Source organism: Chaetodon trifascialis, chromosome 17, assembly GCF_039877785.1.
Source record: "Chaetodon trifascialis isolate fChaTrf1 chromosome 17, fChaTrf1.hap1, whole genome shotgun sequence".
Lineage (NCBI taxonomy): Eukaryota > Metazoa > Chordata > Actinopteri > Chaetodontiformes > Chaetodontidae > Chaetodon > Chaetodon trifascialis.
In genome coordinates this window covers 23465633-23482791 of record NC_092072.1, presented here as the reverse complement: position 1 = coordinate 23482791, position 17159 = coordinate 23465633, and the positions used below count along the sequence as shown (strand labels likewise).

The 17159-nt window shown below is 39.5% G+C and overlaps 1 protein-coding gene across 6 annotated transcripts; it reads left to right on the top strand.

Annotated features, from left to right (window-relative positions):
- The first annotated feature begins 2267 nt into the window (after positions 1-2267).
- atat1 (alpha tubulin acetyltransferase 1) lies at positions 2268-16858 on the top strand. 6 transcript variants are annotated; one of them, XM_070984786.1, is made up of 13 exons: positions 2268-2662; positions 3218-3278; positions 4186-4277; positions 4551-4608; positions 4761-4874; positions 6795-6896; positions 7563-7608; positions 8054-8099; positions 10097-10171; positions 11191-11401; positions 13770-13855; positions 14519-14603; positions 15347-15532. In XM_070984786.1, exons 1-13 carry the CDS (start codon positions 2571-2573, stop codon positions 15389-15391), a joined length of 1113 nt encoding a protein of 370 aa, XP_070840887.1. In that variant the 5' UTR covers positions 2268-2570; the 3' UTR covers positions 15392-15532. The 6 variants fall into 6 exon arrangements, 5 of the variants coding, with proteins under 5 accessions (XP_070840887.1, XP_070840884.1, XP_070840883.1 ...); XM_070984783.1 differs by lacking the exon at positions 8054-8099 and having other exon boundaries at positions 10100-10171; positions 15347-15787; XM_070984782.1 differs by lacking the exon at positions 8054-8099 and having other exon boundaries at positions 15347-15787.
- The last annotated feature ends 301 nt before the right edge of the window (positions 16859-17159 follow it).

Sequence of the window (17159 nt, the reverse complement as noted above, 5' to 3'; positions counted from 1 at the left end):
TTCATGACTCAATTTTAGGAGCAGGCAGCTGTTTATTTGAAAAATCCAAATAATTTCAAACATTTTCAATTGCAGTGAGGAGTTTGACATCAGTATTTCTAAATTTGTGGTTATGCTAGCTACTGAGCAGAATGGAGTGCAGTCACAAAAAGAGATACTTTTCTCAGGATGTGGTTGAGACTAAGCCAGAGTTCAAATGAGAAAGATTATTGGACTTATATTTATCAGGCAGCCAAGTACATGACTGCAAAACATCTTTGTGACAATATCCCAAGATTGTGTGTGGCCAAAAAAAAATCAGTTAGAGCAGCTCGAATTCTATGTCCCAGAAAACTGAAACCCAAACTGTAAACCTTGGTGTACTGACAGAATCAGACCTAAAATGTAAGAAGTTGTATCATGACAATCACAAAGACAGTCTAATATATCCTTACAAATGTAACAAGCTACAGAGTTCATGTCTGGTCATCATTGCTTTTAACTCAACCTGTGGCGTTTTAGATCTGCACTGAAATTTTACTATTTTACCTCCACTATTCTTCCTCTTCTCATTTATTTATTCATTTATTTATTTTAACAGGGGGATTTCTGTTGTTGTTATTTATTTTGTTGCTTTAGTCTTGGAATGAAATGCAAAACAGTATGAAGAGTGCTATATTATTCAAAAGTGAAATAAAAATAAAGTCACCTTGCCTTGCCCAATTAATACCAGCAGTACTGCTGCAATACTACAACATATTACTGCCCTTAAGCCTACAGTACTGCTATGAAAACCGCAGACTGGAGACAAATGAAAGGAAAAACCAACATAAAGCGTTGCTTTGTGATGAGCCTCCAGAACAGCTTCAGTGCTCCGCATCATACATTCTTTAATTGTGAGAAGTTCTACTGGGGAGATGAACAGCATTCTGGATTAGACTGAGATCTCTCAACTGTGAAGGCAACAGATCTGACATGAAGCATTAACAGAGTCCCTGTGCCCTGTATCCAAAAATCGATCATCATTTTATTTCTCCACTCATTTTTTTTAATATGTCACACATCTGTACTACTAGCTTCTACCTGTTATTACTGATACCAGAGCCACTTCTTCTATTGGTAAATATATTTGTACATAATAACTGTAAAAAAAAGGAATAAACCAGTGCAGGCTGCTGTGTAACTGTTCCTCTGTCAGGCCTCAGAATATATTTACTTGCAGCGCCACCATGTGGTACAATTGTTCAGCGAACAGATCTATCACACATGGTGCTCCAAAGCATGACAGTATAAGTATGAAAAAAGACCCAGCACAATGGTTTACCGACCAAAATTGTTATACTATGCAGTACTGGGGTGTCTGCTTTTCTGTTTTGTATGATTAGATAAGAATGTACTCATGTTGCCCCACTATTCGTGAAATCTTATATCACTCACAATATTATTTGACAGACACTGTCATTTAAAGGCGTTGGAGTCTTTCCCCAAAATATTGCAAAATAAGTGCGCTTTCATTACAGGAGGAGTTTCATGTTGCTTTTTCTTACATTATATTAATTTCATGTTAAATGTATTTATATGTATTTACAGCATATTAAATGCATCAAAAATTCTAAATCCATTCTGGTTCCTGAACACCACCCAACTGTCCAAAAGAGCTCAGCAGAGAAAAGAGGATAAAGGTGTTCAGGATGCGATAGATTTGGAACTTTAGGTAAATTTAATGTAAATAAATACACATTTGACATTAAAGACATTATATTATTAATATGTTTCCTGTGTTAGTGCTAAAAAGCAGCATCTATTATATTTCTAAATACGCTCATAATATTTGGTAGGTCGAACAAGCTGACAGTGACAGCTGAGTTTAACGGAATGTGAGTGAAAGCAGATTTAATTAATAGAATGGCAACATTAGCAAATTAACACTCTATCTAAATTCAAAATAAAAGCAGAAAGCAATAATATTGTTACTTATTTGCAAATAGAGAAGCTACCTTAGCGAAATTGTAAATCAAACGTTCTGCATGCTTCGTCCATTTTCCCGTAAAGCTGCGATAAAATGTCCCTCAGCAATTGTGGTAAAATTAAATTAGGGAGTAAAAGTGGGCTAACGGTGTAATTATTGTTCAACACAAGTTCATCTTTTTGTCTTAGTCAGAAATATTTTCAGAGGTGTTAATGTGTCTGTAACTGAGAGATGATAAATGCTATGTGAGCCCTGTGGATATGTATCCCTTTAACGCCACTGTCTTTTACACACATTACGGTTTATGTTGCCGGGGAGTGACTCATAACCATAGAGACACAATGGAGCAGCAGTGACAATGTAAATAGAAGGTACCAGTAATTCACATAGAGCATTATTTGGTGTCATCCAAATTCTGTCAGAATAGTTAATGCTGAAATGCTGTTGTCTTCCGGAAGCTAGAAGCTAGCTAATAGTTTTTTGTGCCCGAAACAGCGTGGTGAGTGGGATAGTCAACAGCCCCGTTTACTGTTAGCTACTGTAGCTAGCTAAGCACCTGCTTGAGCATCGCCACTGGGACTGGCTGTGTTTCCTCTACAAGACATTTTGATAGAGAGGTATTATGGAGTTTCCTTTTGATATTAACCAATTATTTACCGAGAGGGTCTCCATCTTGGACCAGACCCTTGTTGTAGGGCGTAAATCAGCAGGAAGGTAAGTTTGAAGATCTAATTCATCTTTTCTCTTTGTTGTTAGTTACCGTGTCACGTTATACTACTAACGAAGCGTTACAGTACGTTCTCAAAATCACCTCTACTGAGAAAATGTAACCCCAAACTCCATTTAAAAATCTGTCAGTTTAAACGGGTGTGGTAAGTGCAATCAAAATGTTTTCATGAAACCTTTGCACTGCGTCACATTTCTTTTGTCTGTGTAAAAGAAATAAATTTAAATAAATAAATAACAGGACAATATTGAGATAATGATGGTGTGTGTAACACGAATGTCACTGGGGGCTGCTTCAGCCGGCAGGAAACAGGGAAGAGCTCTGATCTATCCTCAGTTAAAAACAGGGTGAACTCAGTCACAGATGGACACATTCACGCCCATAAGCCCTCTAGGCTTTTGCATGTAGTTGTATTGTGAAAGAGGAGGAGCATCCAGAGGAAACCACTGCAAACATAGAAAAGACCTTCTCTTTACTGTTTGCTGGAGTGCCTCATTTAACCACTGCTTATCTGACCATAGTCTACTCTGTTGTCTTTTTAGGCCAGATCTTCAAGCCCACATAGCCACAGTTATTGATGAACTTGGTAGAGCTTCAGCAAAGGTGAGTCTCTGTAGGTGTGGGAGTATGCATATAATTTTAAATATTTTTTGTTGATTGTTGTTGAGAACAGAAACGTCTATCCCGTAGGACTGAAAACCACCTTAAGCCTTCGTAACAACTTGTACAAACTGTGATAGCGACAATCCTGTCATTGAAAGTGACCCTTCAGAAGTCTGTGGTTTGCACATCGCCGAGGATGTTTCCAAAAAGATATTCAGTGAGATCGATATCATGGGATTTTGGTCGCCTTGACATTCACATAGAGTCTATATTCTAAATAGTTTTGAGAGAAGCAACAGGGCTGTTCTTTCAAGCTTGTCAAAGGAATATTTGTACACTCAACACTAGAACAGGAATCTGTACAGAAATCTGTACACATTTTTATGCTAAGCTTTCAGTATATTTAACGCATAAATGACAATGTCTTACATTCCTGTTTAACTGTTCTCAGAGGTAACTTTTCAGTTATCAGTCTAGTTGAATCACTGTACAACATTTCTTTTTCTCCATGTACAAAACACCTCAAGCGTGAATAAATCTGTTATTGCTCCTACTTTAGCAAAGACCAGTGTACAAAAATTCCAATAGTAGCCTCTCATTTTTATCCAATGCCAAAATGACAAATGTCACCAGCAGCAGGTCATATCACCTGTTAATAATAAGCTTAATAACTTTTTTGGCGGGCTAGAATCAAACTTGTCTGTTGTTGATTTGTATGTGTGTATTCAGTCAAAGATCATTTGTGAGGCAAGAAATTTTTTATCTCGATTCACGTTGAACTGGAACTTTAGTTATTTGGATCAAGTAGCATGTTGAAAAATAAGTTGTTTCTTATTTAACTGTTATTTCAATGTGATAGTACTATTTCCTACACATGTTTGACAGTGTTCATGCTTGTTCTCCACAGGCCCAACAGCTCACAGCACCTATAACAAGCACATCTAAACTGCAGTCCCAGACGCATCAGCTCTACCTGCTGAAGGACGGAGAGAGCAACGGGTATATCTCACATCCTTCCCTCAGCTTTCACTCATTATACACACACACATTTTCCACTGCTTAACTCACCAGCAGTCATACTGACTCATACTGTGGTCACAATGCATGAACTGTAGTGTTGAGACACATGAGACACTGTGTTTAATGCTTATGGCAGCAGCTCGCCTCAAATCACCCTAATGGGAAACTAAGTTGAGAGCCTTATTCATTACACTTTGCTTCATACCTCCCTCCACCCTAATCAAACTCTCCAACTCTTTCCTCCACATACAGAGGACGTGGTGTAGTTGTGGGATTTCTTAAGGTCGGCTACAAGAAGTTATTTCTGCTTGTGAGTCACCTGTTTTCTCTGGGTCTCATCTTTTTGTCTTATTTCTGTCTTTTTGGGTCAGCTGTAATTTCACATGCTCCAAGGATTTTACGTCTATGTCTTGAACTTCTTTTATCAGCTGTATTGGAATGCTTGTTGTGTTTCCTTTTCAGGACATACAGGGTGTGCACATAGAGGCAGAGCCACTGTGTGTTTTGGATTTCTACATCGCAGAGAACTTACAGCGACATGGCTATGGGCTGGAGCTGTTTGATTTCATGTTGCAGGTAAAGCACTCCTCTCTCTGGGGCATATTACTAGAAGAAACCAGACTCAGTGTAGTGGGGGTGCTATTATAGTCACTTTTACAGGCTCCTCAGTTGAAAACATCTGTGGCCTTGATTGCTTGCCAAATCAGTCTTGTGATGAAACGGAAGACTGTACAGATCTTTTGTCTGTTAGTGGCAAAGTGAGGCTGGCTCCAGAATTATTTTCCCATTGCAAATATGCATGTAAAATGCGGAATGTAAAATTTTATTTTGATGATATGTTCAAGCTGCACGGTGGCACAGCAGGTAGTGCGCGTGCCTCACAGCAAGAAGGTTGCCGGTTCAATCCCCGGGTCAGGCGGGGCCTTTCTGTGTGAAGTTTGCATGTTCTTCCCGTGCATGCGTGGGTTCTCTCCGGGTACTCCGGCTTCCTCCCACAGACCAAAAACATGCTCATTAGGTTAATTGATGACTCTAAATTGTCCGTAGGTGTGAGTGTGAGTGTGAATGGTTGTTTGTCCTTGCATGTGGCCCTGCAATTGGCTGGCGACCGGTTCAGGGTGTATCCCGCCTCTCGCCCATTGTAGCTGGGATAGGCTCCAGCCCCCTGCAACCCTGAAAGGGATAGGCGGTATAGATAATGGATGGATGGATTATATGTTCAATTACACCAAAGACCAACAGTGCATTTTTCAGGCCAATGCTTGAACAGACACGTTGACTTGACTTTGATTTGTATACCCAGCTGTATCTCCTCTGTTCCTCAACATAGAAAAGTAAGATTCACCTGAATGTTGTAACAGTCCTATAGGTTGATATAATGGCCATCAATTTAAATTATTTCATCTTCATGTCAGAAAAATCATGTTTTTTTTTTTACCATGGCAGAAGGCTCACACAACTCAATGCCTAAAAGTCCCAGCATGCCTCAAACAAAATAGTTTGTACAACATGTCAACAAGACCCATCTAAAGGCAAAAGTGTTAATACCTGTTCCAAATGATCACACTCAAAGACAGGCTGAAAAGAGACAAATGGAGATAGTGGCACAAAAATAAATCCTTGAAAACATTGCACTTTGTAAAAACAAAGCACAGATTGTCTAATGATCTGGGAATTGAGGAAATATACTACTATACCAGCATCAGGAGGTCAGCTTGGCTCCGTTTTATACACAGCCTGACACCACGTCAATGTAACCTTGCCTCACTGGTCAACATGCACACTCACCTGGTATAGTAGCTTGCTTGGTAAAAACGATCAAACACTTTCTGTTTTTTCTGTATTTTCAGTGTTAACTCTTTAACCAGTAGGTATATGTTGAATACTCTGTAAGACACAGAACACACACACAGAGCAAACAGAACAATAAGGATGATGTGCCAGAGACAGTCTGTCTGTTGCTGTATTTTGGAACAAAAAAAAAATCACATAATATCACAATATTCGTTTAATTCATCCAAACCATTCACCATTCATCCAAGCCCTAAACCAAATAGATTAAAGGCCTCAGTATGCTTTAAATAAAGTTTTTGTCGGATCATCTAAAACCCCTTTTCTGGCGGTGAAATCAGGGGAGGCTGCCTCTTACAATTTCTGGTATCTTTTCAAAACAATAATGCCCACTTTATACAGTGATTTGTCAGATGTGTGGAGGTGTAAAAGTACCTTTTTTACTGATAATTCAATCCAGATGTCATATCCGTCCAAGCCTTGAAAGTTCCGCAACTGCCAGTCACCTACATTGTCAATGTGAGCAACACTGAGAACCTTGGATGCCCAAAATAACTTGCACTTCACAACTTTATTGAGAGAAAAGGAAAAGCCTGGCTAATGTAATCTTATCTTATCTGCCACCTGCAGTACAGATGATGTCAACAGTTCGTTGCTATGTGCTATTTATCAGTTACTGACTGTTTTCTCATTTCTCCACTCTAGCACAAGAATTTAGAGCCAGTTCTGATGGCTTACGACAGGCCATCGCCCAAGTTTCTGTCTTTCCTGGCAAAGCATTACTGCCTGACACAAAGTGTTCCACAGGTACAGTCTGTACTTCCCTGTCACACTGTTAATGTACGTGAACGGTCAGTTCCCTCCTATCTACTGTACACTTTACCAAAGAATCTGTCTGACTGATGTCTCAAAAATATTAGTTTTTCTCAGGGGACCCAAAAGAAATTACATTTGCTTTAACCTGAAAGCATGAAAATCTTTTCTTTCATGTGACTTTCAGTGTGATTTGTCCACTCAAAATTGTGATTTTTAACACTGCCTCCCTCCGTCTCATTGATTTTGGCTTTTTTTAAGGCCTGTGTGTCAGTATTTGGTGTTATGCATGAGGCACTTGTTTGGGAGTATATCTGTCACTGGCAGTGTACAGATAGTATTTGAAGATGTTCACCAAATGCACAGTAAGTGAATGCATTCATATTAGAGTACATATTAGACAAAGATAAATAATAGGAAGGGGAATGACAAAGAGACTGATAAAGATGAGAAGAACAAACAGATTCAGGGGAATGCCAGCAATTGTCAATAACAAATGGCTGAACACACAGAGTTACAGACAGATGCAAACTATTAATAAACTGACGATATGATACCTTCTGTGCTATTGTAAAAACAGTTCATATTGAAACTTTACTTACAGCATCCCTTTATCATGAGCAATTTTAGTTATCTTGTCTTTCTTTTTAATCTGTCCAGGTAAATAACTTTGTGGTGTTTGACGGCTTCTTCCTCAACAGATCAGGTAACTTTTTCCACTACTCGGATCCCATTACTGGTTTTTGTTGTTGTGAAAAATGTGACCGATGAGGTGTGAGCAAGTGGTCATCTTCAAATGTCACATCCTTACCAGCTGAACCTGTACTTGGTTGGCATTCATGGTATTTCTTTATCAGCTTTAAATCTCCTTACCTTTGTTTTGAAAAAAGAAGCCGCACAATGCCAGAACAGCCACATACTTTTGTGAATACATCAAGTTCAGTTACATAACATATTTTGCATGCTACAGTTTTAAATGGAACTTTTGCTTTTGGCATCAGAACAAATTAATCTTTTTGTTGCACATGTCTCCGTGGAAGAAAAAAAGGTCCCTCAGAGAGATGTAACTCTGACAATGGGCAGTCAGCCCAAGAGTGCTGATCCGCTTTTATTTCAGTTCCAAAATCTTTTGTTTCACCAAACTCCCCCAGGCTCACCCTCCACTCCTCTGACGGATCAGGGGATGTACGGCTTTTTGTAAGGACTTTTCTATCTCTTTTTATTTTATTAATCCATCGCTGCATCTTGTCCCCTTCCTTTGTCTCATAAGTAAGCCCATGTTATATTCCTTATGTTCTTGTTCTCACTTTTCTCACTTTTTGTAATTTCTCAGCCAGTTTCAGTTCCTCTTTCCTGTCACTTGTATTCACATTATCTACTTTACATGTACAGTATATATCATATATTAAGCATCATATATTGGACTTACCGTTGCAGGTGTAAGAGTATGACACTACCCACAGAGAGCCACAACCTGTAGACCACCTTAACCCACCCCACCCCCCCACCCCACCCCTGAGCTTCTGTCTGTCAAGAGAATGCCTGCCTGTTTCCTGACCCTCCAATGTCTCTAATTGTCTGTCAGTTTTGGTTAAAAGCCAATTAAAGGTACTTCGTGTAAGACTCTGCTATCAAAGCACACTAATGTATTCACTGGAAAGAGACCATTGTTAAGAAGATAGGTAGCTTCCATACCAGCTTCTACACTGCATTTTATAATGTATGTCAAAAGTTTGGATTGATTTGTAGCAGAAAACTGGAAGGGGTGCCATGCTGCCAGCAACAAGTGCAGAAGGGTCTATCTACAGCTCACAGGCTACAAAACAAGGTCAATACAAGTCCAATGGTACAACACCTGCCATTAGGGACTGGCACACCCACAACTCTATAGTTTATAAGTGCTGGAGTAGAAGCTTCTCTGTAAAGCAGAAAATAGGACAGGCAGTAAGATCCTATAGAAAAGATGCCATGGTATTCTTGTAGTATTTTAGCACATTCTCCTAGAAAGTAACACCTAGCTAAAGAGAGCTGAAGTCCTGACATCACCTCGGCTGCTGTTCCACTAACTCTGTAATTCAGCACCATCTCTCTTTGTAAAACTGTCAAAAAAAAATGAAGTGTGCTGCTAGGGTTTACTGTCTATGTTCAAAAATACATGATAAAAAAAAAAATAAAAGTAGTTGCTGGTAGAATTCTAAACACTTCATGATTCAACAAATAATTTCTAAACTAGCAAAAATGTACAGCTTCCATTTTTTAAAGTTTTATTTGCATGGTAGTGCATATAATAAGTTGTAATTGTTGGTGTCTATAATATCCACCCAAAGTCCCTTCTAATATTATATTTCCAAATGTTTAGCTATAATCTGGACTAGCTGTGGTCCTTCGATTGGCCTCTGCAATTATTATTGGCTATTTTGTTATTAGGTTAATTGGGTGTGTGTTGTACCTTTTGAGTGCCTATTGCTTGGTACTCATGGACATGTTTTATAATGACTATAAGCCGGATAGATCACTTGGCAAACAAAGCCAAAGCTTTTCGAAATGCAGTGGCTGATCATGGAAAAGCTAACTGTTGTTTTTCAACACAGATAAGAACAGAGGACAAGGCAAAAGGAAGCAAGGGAATGTCTGATATATGTTATAAATTTAGGAAACATTGATACTAACAACAGGGGTGGTGTCGGATTGAGGCTACCAGTCATTTTAACCAGAGTTCTTACTTAAATTCACATCAGTGAATTTGCTAAAGATGAATAAAACAGCAACTTTAAGTTTAAAGTCTGCTTCAAAATAGCGTTTGGATATTGGACTTTGATTATACTTCTCAAGTAACAATGAATAGGAGCAGCAGTTTCCTATGGATGAATAAAAGAGTGCAGTATGTTGAGTCTTTGAACACTAATGTCTTTCTTAATGACAGTTCAGTCTTAGTTTGTTCTGGGAGAAAGTTTCTATTATTGAAGATCTCAGGGCCACTATGTGAATGCTGTTTTAGGATTTATCTTTTCTTAAAGCTTTCACAACCAACATTCAAGCCTTCACCACTAGGTAATTATCTGGTTCTGGCGGAGGAAATACTGTTAAGATGTAACTTGCACAGGACAGTATGGAGAGCTGTATGGCAGGGGGAGGGAGGGAGATCCCATCATGATCTGTTTTTGTCCCTCCTCTAAATGTGTTCTCCTCCACAGCAGCCCAGTTGAGAAAGGTTCCCCTAAAAAAGCCAGATGGAGAGATCAAACCCTACTCTTTAATGGAGAGAGAAGGTAAACAGTCTCTTGGTCCCCGTTCCTCTTGTGCCATAGATAAAATAGTTACTTGTCTTTTATTGTATTTCTTACAAGATTTGACCATTTACAGGGGTCAGCCAGCCAAGATCTAACTAATCAGCAATCTCAACATATTCATACATCTTTCCGTTATAAAGCCAACCTCTGATAAATATTCAAACTAAATTCAATTACTTGTTAAGTTCCTAATTAGGTACAGCAGTTTTAATAGTTAAGACTGAACTTCCTGAGTTTGTATGAAAGATGATGGGTAGTTTCATTTCATTCTCTGAAGGAAGAAACAAAGACAAAGAAAAATACCAGAGAATTGAACAAGCACAAGTGAAATTACAATTCCTTGAGACAGAATATCCAACATTAGTAAACTACATTTCTAATGTTGATTATTAATCAACTGGCGAGTGTATTTACTGGCATTTTTACTGTAAGATGATTGAAATTGAGACTTTGGCTCAAGGGCCAATTTCTTTAAACCTGGTGGAATTTAATTGTCTTCTGTGGCTTATAGTCTGAAAGTCTGAAAAAGATAACCCTAAAGGTGTCATCAGGATGAGCATTTAACAGACACAAAATATGCTGTGAAGATGCATATTGAAGGTTGGATCCACTGTTTTCAGAGTTTGACACATATGAGGGGCTAAAAGTAAACAGATCTCAGCCTCTGCTGCTTCAGTTTTTGACATCTTTTTCTTATCTGTCTGTTGCAAGTCGTCTAACTTCATAGCAGCACTACTAAATTGCTGGAGTGCTCTTTGATAACTTACAATGATGCCTGTGCACAAAACATCGCCTCGCCATTCATGTGTTCCCCACTGCTCAGCTGGCTATATAGAACAAGTCTTTTCAGTTGTTGCTTGAAGAGAATGACTGCAGCACCAGTCACTGAATCATAAGCATGTACAGATTGCAGGTTTTTTTTTAATAATAATAACATGTTATCTCTTTCAAATTTGCATATAAATTAAGTCACTGTTTAGAGTTATTTTCCTGTCCAGTGGTACGACAGGAACAGCGGGTTCCTCCTTGGCCGTTTGCTCCTCACTCACCCCAGCGGTCGGTATCCTCCCAGTGCTCCCACTCCCTCAGCGTGGGATCCTCTCCGAGGAGGGTGCTCGCTCGAGCCGCCCCAGCATCTGCCTCTGGGAGCAGCAGGGATCAGAGCCCGCAGTCCCCTCTCATCGATCGCTGCAGGGCAAGATGCACCAGGTAAGAAATGACACACATCCAGCCCTTCTGCGCACATTTACAGGTATTAACATCAATGTAATTTGTATCTGGATGGGCTGTTATTTAAAAGAATTCTCATGTAAATGCAGGATGGACATGCACATTTTACATATTTTGATGGGAGTCATTCTAGTGGAAATGCAGTCTGTGTCTGTGGCCTTAGTGTTTCTTCCCACAGGCCAGGTTTGTCTCTGTTTCTGTTATTGCAGGTAGTGTGTTGTCACTGCAGTTACAATTACCATCACTGCAAGGGAGATATGCTGTCATGCTTCATCAAGGCAGTACCAGTATTCTACAGTTTCTGATCTTACGCCAATGTAATTGTCTCTATACCATCCCTACTGCCATGTTACTGCTTTATTAAATGTCCTCCGTATTCAATGGATTCAACCCATAGCATTTTATCATTTAATTTTCAAGGTTCCAGGATGTCATCCACTCAGTACGCTGTCCACAGTAATAACAGATAGAACTAGAGAGGCACAGACTTCAGTGCAAACTTCACGGTCAATATTATTGCTTGTTTTTGGGAAAGTGTCAAGTTCTTCTTTAATATTTCAGGTGGAGTTTATTGCTGTTTCCATAGCCACACCATAGTTTATGAAAAAAAGCATTGTTACAGTTGTGGCGGTGTTACAATGGAACCAGTTCTCCCATGAAACCACTGTGCTCCATAAGTGTTTATAGTGAGGTCTGTGAATCATACAGAGTAATCCAAGTTTCTCAGAGCCTGCCTCAGGCATGATTTTCATCTTGTCACCCTGTTTTTGCAGCTGCCTTTCCCCTCAAATGATTGATGAGACTAGTAGTCTAAAAGCTTTCATTGCTTGATAGTAACAAAACAGCTGCCTTTTGCTGTGTTGGACCACTGCAAACCAGGAGAATTCCAGACAAATTCAAATTTCACCCTGTCTAATAATCTGACAGGCCCTGCCAAGTAGTGGTGACAACACCCTGTGTGATGTACGGTGGTATTATAATACCACACTACATCCTGCTATAGTCAGTGTAGTTAGATGTTCAAAGGACTTTATAACTAGTGTGGATTTATTCTTTAAATGCAGAATAGTTATCAGCAAGGCTGTTGTCATCTTGATGATGATTCTCTTTGTTTAACAGAGATTCAAATTATGTCTGAAATCAAGTGCTCAAGTGTACAAACACATATCAAACCATCCATTGAAGCACCGTTCAGTTATGATATAGGCTTCCTGGTTGCCAAAGTGGGTGTGCCTGAGTTATCCCAATATTTCTGTGTGCATGTCCTGGTATTTATTGATGAAATGCTGTAGTGTATGTAGTGTTTTAATACCCGTTACAAATAAGGTGTTGAGGCAACAAAGTGGGAAGTGTTGTGCATAGAAGCCTGCACAATACTTTACAGCGTGCAGAAGGCTGATGTTAGTGCCAGATTTGCTCAGCTTGGCAGAGGGATGTTGCATTCTTCTCATTAGTCACATATTGTGTCCAGCACAAAGACACAACCCTAACTTTCTCCTACTTATTTGTTCTGCTCGACCAAAGCTTTCTAAACAGTCTCTTTCTCTTGCTTTCCCTCCCCATTATTTTTTGTTCGCCCATTCCACCCTATTTATCTTCTTTTACCCTTTTGATTAATTGTTTTGGTGTGTTAATTTGTCTCTTCTTTTCACTGTCATCTTTGTTTATGTTAATACATCAATAGTTCCCTTAATAGATCTCAGTTGGGCTTCCATTGACTGGCCTCTGACTGGCACCGTAGCTTCTTCCCTTTTAAAGGAATGGCTGTGGTGTCTTGATAGATCAATAGATAGCCTATTTCTGTGGCAAGGAGAGGGGGAGTCTGCTGTGGTTAGAATGATTATTTGACTCAAACAGGGAGAGGACAGACTTCCTTAAGCTTTTTTTTATGTAGTTATCTGTCCAGCAGAGGGGAACATGATGGCTCTGTCTTATCTGCTTGCCTTTTTGTAGAACCCATTAAACTATCTGCCACAAAACCAAACATGTGAGATTTCCTTTTGTCATGTAGCTGTCACACACAAGTTAGTGTTAACCTGATTGGTTGGTATAAGATAGCGATGCACCTTCTGTTCCAAAATCTTAATTCCACTTCCTGGCCTTTCATTTTTATGCATTTGATTTTATTGATACACCATGTTTGCATTTTTCTCCTTGTTTCTGTTTCGTTATATTTTGTTTCTACTCAGTTTCGTAATTATGTTCTTTTTCCTTTGTTCCCCATATTTTCTTACTTTTGTTCTTCCTGAATCTGTTGGCCTGTCCCCTGTCTCTCTTTTTTTCCTGCTCCGTACATTTTCGGTTTTCTTCTCATCCTCCTTGCTGGCTGTTACCATTTCTCTGGTAGCCAACAGGGTCTAGTTGCCAGAAGCGGCCTGTACAGTCGGCACATGGAGAGCAAAGCTGTTGGACTGCTGGACAGACATTTGCCAGGTATGGTTTAGTGAGGACATTGATGGCAGCTAATGACATTGTTATACTCACTGAAATTTTACTGGCCATATCAGTCATATTGAAGAGGATGCTTGATTAATGAGTTATAGTGGTCATCATGTTTTAATATTACAAAAGTTATGTTATGTTCACTCATTTATTATTATAGTCATGATGTAACTTCAACCTCAGCTGCAGCCATCAGAGTGAATTCATTTAAAGGAATACTTCACTCTATAATGAAACCGCAGTCATCATTTACAGTGTCAGCTGAAAGCTCAGTGTTGTTTGCACTCGAGGCTGATCTGAATCTGAAGTCATTAAGCTGTTCAGGGAAAAAAGAGAGGTTTAATGTTTTTGCTTAAGCATAAGTTAGAAGAGGCTTTCATTTTAAGGTGAACTATCAATTTTATGAGCCCTGAGTTTTGAACAGGTATGTATTGGTTAATACTAACCTGGTTTTCAGTGAGGAAAGTTTGCCAAGGTGAGGGTGAAGTTTTTTTTCATGGGAAAGTTCAAACTTAAAGATGCTGAATGTCGCTCTCTGTGGCTTCATTCCTAAGTATACACTATACAAATCTAAATAAAAACCACCCTGAGTGAATCACTAGTCAGGCAGCACTGCTCTCCTTCCTCACATTTTAGTCCCTTGTGCCTCCTCAGGTCTGAGACCAGTGGGGGATCAGTCATATGCACTGGGATACACAGACACACACAGGTTGACCAGTATTCACACACCACAAAGCAGGTATTTACACTACTGCACTAGACACTTGAACATTTAACTTGTCATTGTCAAGGAGGTTAACAAGCGTGAAAGAAGAAAATTAGGAGGTTTAGTGGCTCACCCTATGTGCAGACATTTGTAGCTAAAACGCATCATGAAGGAGAATGTCCTCACCAGAATGAAGACAACATTGGTTGTTTGCTAAAACCTTACAGCTGCAGTTATAGCTCTATGCAGATATTGTAAATGTAAATATCACTGTGGCTACCCTAGGTTGTCAAGGCTTGCAGAGAAGGTGATGCATGAGGTCTTGCAGAACAAACAAGCTGATTTGTCTATCCAAGTTCCTGAGGGGAGGAGGGTTTGGAACCAAAATGAAAAAATGTGTTAATGTTCTGTCCAAGTATAAAAGAATCAGCCACATCACTAAATATGATACAGCTGGATTTGAAATTGTTTAGTGGCCTAAACCAGACTAAACCTTAAACTTGGATCCAGCAGCCAAGGAAAAAATCAAATACATATGGTTTGAACAATTTTCATATGGCTATATGGTTCTTTTTGAAGGCAAAGACATAAGACCTGTTATGTAGTTTAGGTAGGAGGACTTGTTGGGTTGTACTTTCTGCATTGTGTTTCAGTTGTGTATGTCTGCACATAGAGATATTATGCAGTTCATTTTAGTGAAATTTTTAGCCAACATTTGCCTCTACCTTCATCCTTACTTTTCCTTTCACTGACCCTGTACTGTCATGCCCCTTCAGGTCCCAGCCTCTCTCACTTCCATCTCTGTCATCATCCAAGAATGATGACATCCGTAGCCAGACCTTCCTAGACAGCAGAAAGACACACCTGGATACAGATGCTGAAGCCTTTTGTACTGAAGAGGAGATGAGGATGTTGGACAGTCCAAAGTGTCAAGCAGGAGACATGTTGGTCAACCAGAGACATTTGTTGGAGAAGGAGAGTGACAGAAGCAGACGAGGCTGGTCGTGGACTGTAGACAACTGCTACACTGCCCAGTGGGTGAAGCAGAAGCAAGAATACAGGAGCACCCGTCCCTGGTGATCAGGAGCTGCTTCTGTGACAATTAACAGAATTCAGAATTTAGATATTATTTAAATGTTACTGTAGAAAAGTATTATTTCATATTGAATTCTTAGACCATTCATTGCTTTAGGACGAAATAAGTGCTAAAGCAGAAATTCAGTGTGATCTTAAGAGGTGTTCAGTAATATTGATGCAATGATTTCTTGGCCAAGTGCTGAGAGCTCTAGCTTTCAAAGTTCACTTCAGGGACCAGACTCTCCCAGTCTTCCTGGTTTAAAAGAGGCACAGTGAGGTATTTCTTACATGGTTTCCAAGATAAGTCATTAAAGTGCACACCAGTTCATCTTAATTGGTTGTCCAAACTGGTGTGAGAAGCCATATATGGAGCTGTTTAGACACCACTGGTATTAATGCGGCAATATTGAAGTAGAAATTTATCAACAAAGGAGCATTAGGTTTCAGCACTCAGTTGTGGTTGCTGCGTACACTAAAGTGCACTTTAAATGAAGTTTTTGTCAGTGATTGTCTAACAGTGTCTGAAACCCTCTGTACAGTAGCTGAATTGGAGGGCTGTTTGCAAATGTTTTTGTAAGATGAAGCCATTCAGAGGTTTCAGTTAAAAGCATCAGTAAATACAGAATGCTTTGTTGTTGCATTTGACAACAAATACGTTGCAAGAGTTACTGAATTCATCCCTAATTGACCCAGAATCCGAAACTAAAAAGTATATTAATGGTCTGTCGTCAGATTGTCTTACGCCATCTCTTCAGCAGTGGAATCGGGGAGTGGCTGTTTCAGATTTTCGAACTTTTTTCATGGCAGAGCTAGTACTGATAAAATGTTTAGTTTTTGATGTCTGGGGCAGGGGTGGGGAACTTTTTTCCTATCAAAGGCTCTCCCTCTCTGACCCAACCAGTTGAGGCAGATGCCTGCCCACCCAGAGTCTGGTTCTACCTGAGGTTTCTGCCTGTTAAAAGGAAGTTTTTCCTCGCCACTGTCTCCAAGTGCTTGCTCAATGAGGGAATTGTTGGGTCTTTGTATATAAAAGAGCTCGGCCTTTACCAGCTCTATGTGGAAAGTGTCCTGAGACAACTTTTGTTGTGATTTGGCGCTATACAAATAAAACTGAATTGAATTGAATTGAATTGAATTGAATTGAATTGAATTGAATTGAATTGAATTGAATTGAATTGGGTGCCAAACTAAATTATTGAGCATATACACTGAACAAAAATATAAACACAACACTTTTGTTTGTCCTCCCATTTTTCATGAGCTGAACTCAAAGATCTTAAACATTTTCTATATACATAGGCTGGCCACAATAAAAGGCCACTCTGAAATGTGCAGTTTTATCACACAGCACAATGCCACAGATGTCGCAAGTTTTGAGGGACCGTGCAGTTGTCATGCTGACTGCTGGAATGTCCACCAGAGCTGTTGCCCGTGAATTGAATGTCCATTTCTCTACCATAAGCCGTCTCCAAAGGCGTTTCAGACAATTTGGCAGTACATCCAACCGGCCTC

What these genes read in the sequence shown, in the direction of transcription:
- atat1 (XM_070984782.1), top strand. Translation starts at nt 2,571, where the DNA reads ATGGAGTTTCCTTTTGATATTAACCAATTATTTACCGAGAGGGTCTCC. An exon ending in GGGCGTAAATCAGCAGGAAG is followed by an intron (nt 2,663 to 3,217) that starts GTAAGTTTGAAG and finishes TTGTCTTTTTAG; the next exon opens with GCCAGATCTTCAAGCCCACA. An exon ending in CTCTTTAATGGAGAGAGAAG is followed by an intron (nt 10,172 to 11,190) that starts GTAAACAGTCTC and finishes TTTCCTGTCCAG; the next exon opens with TGGTACGACAGGAACAGCGG.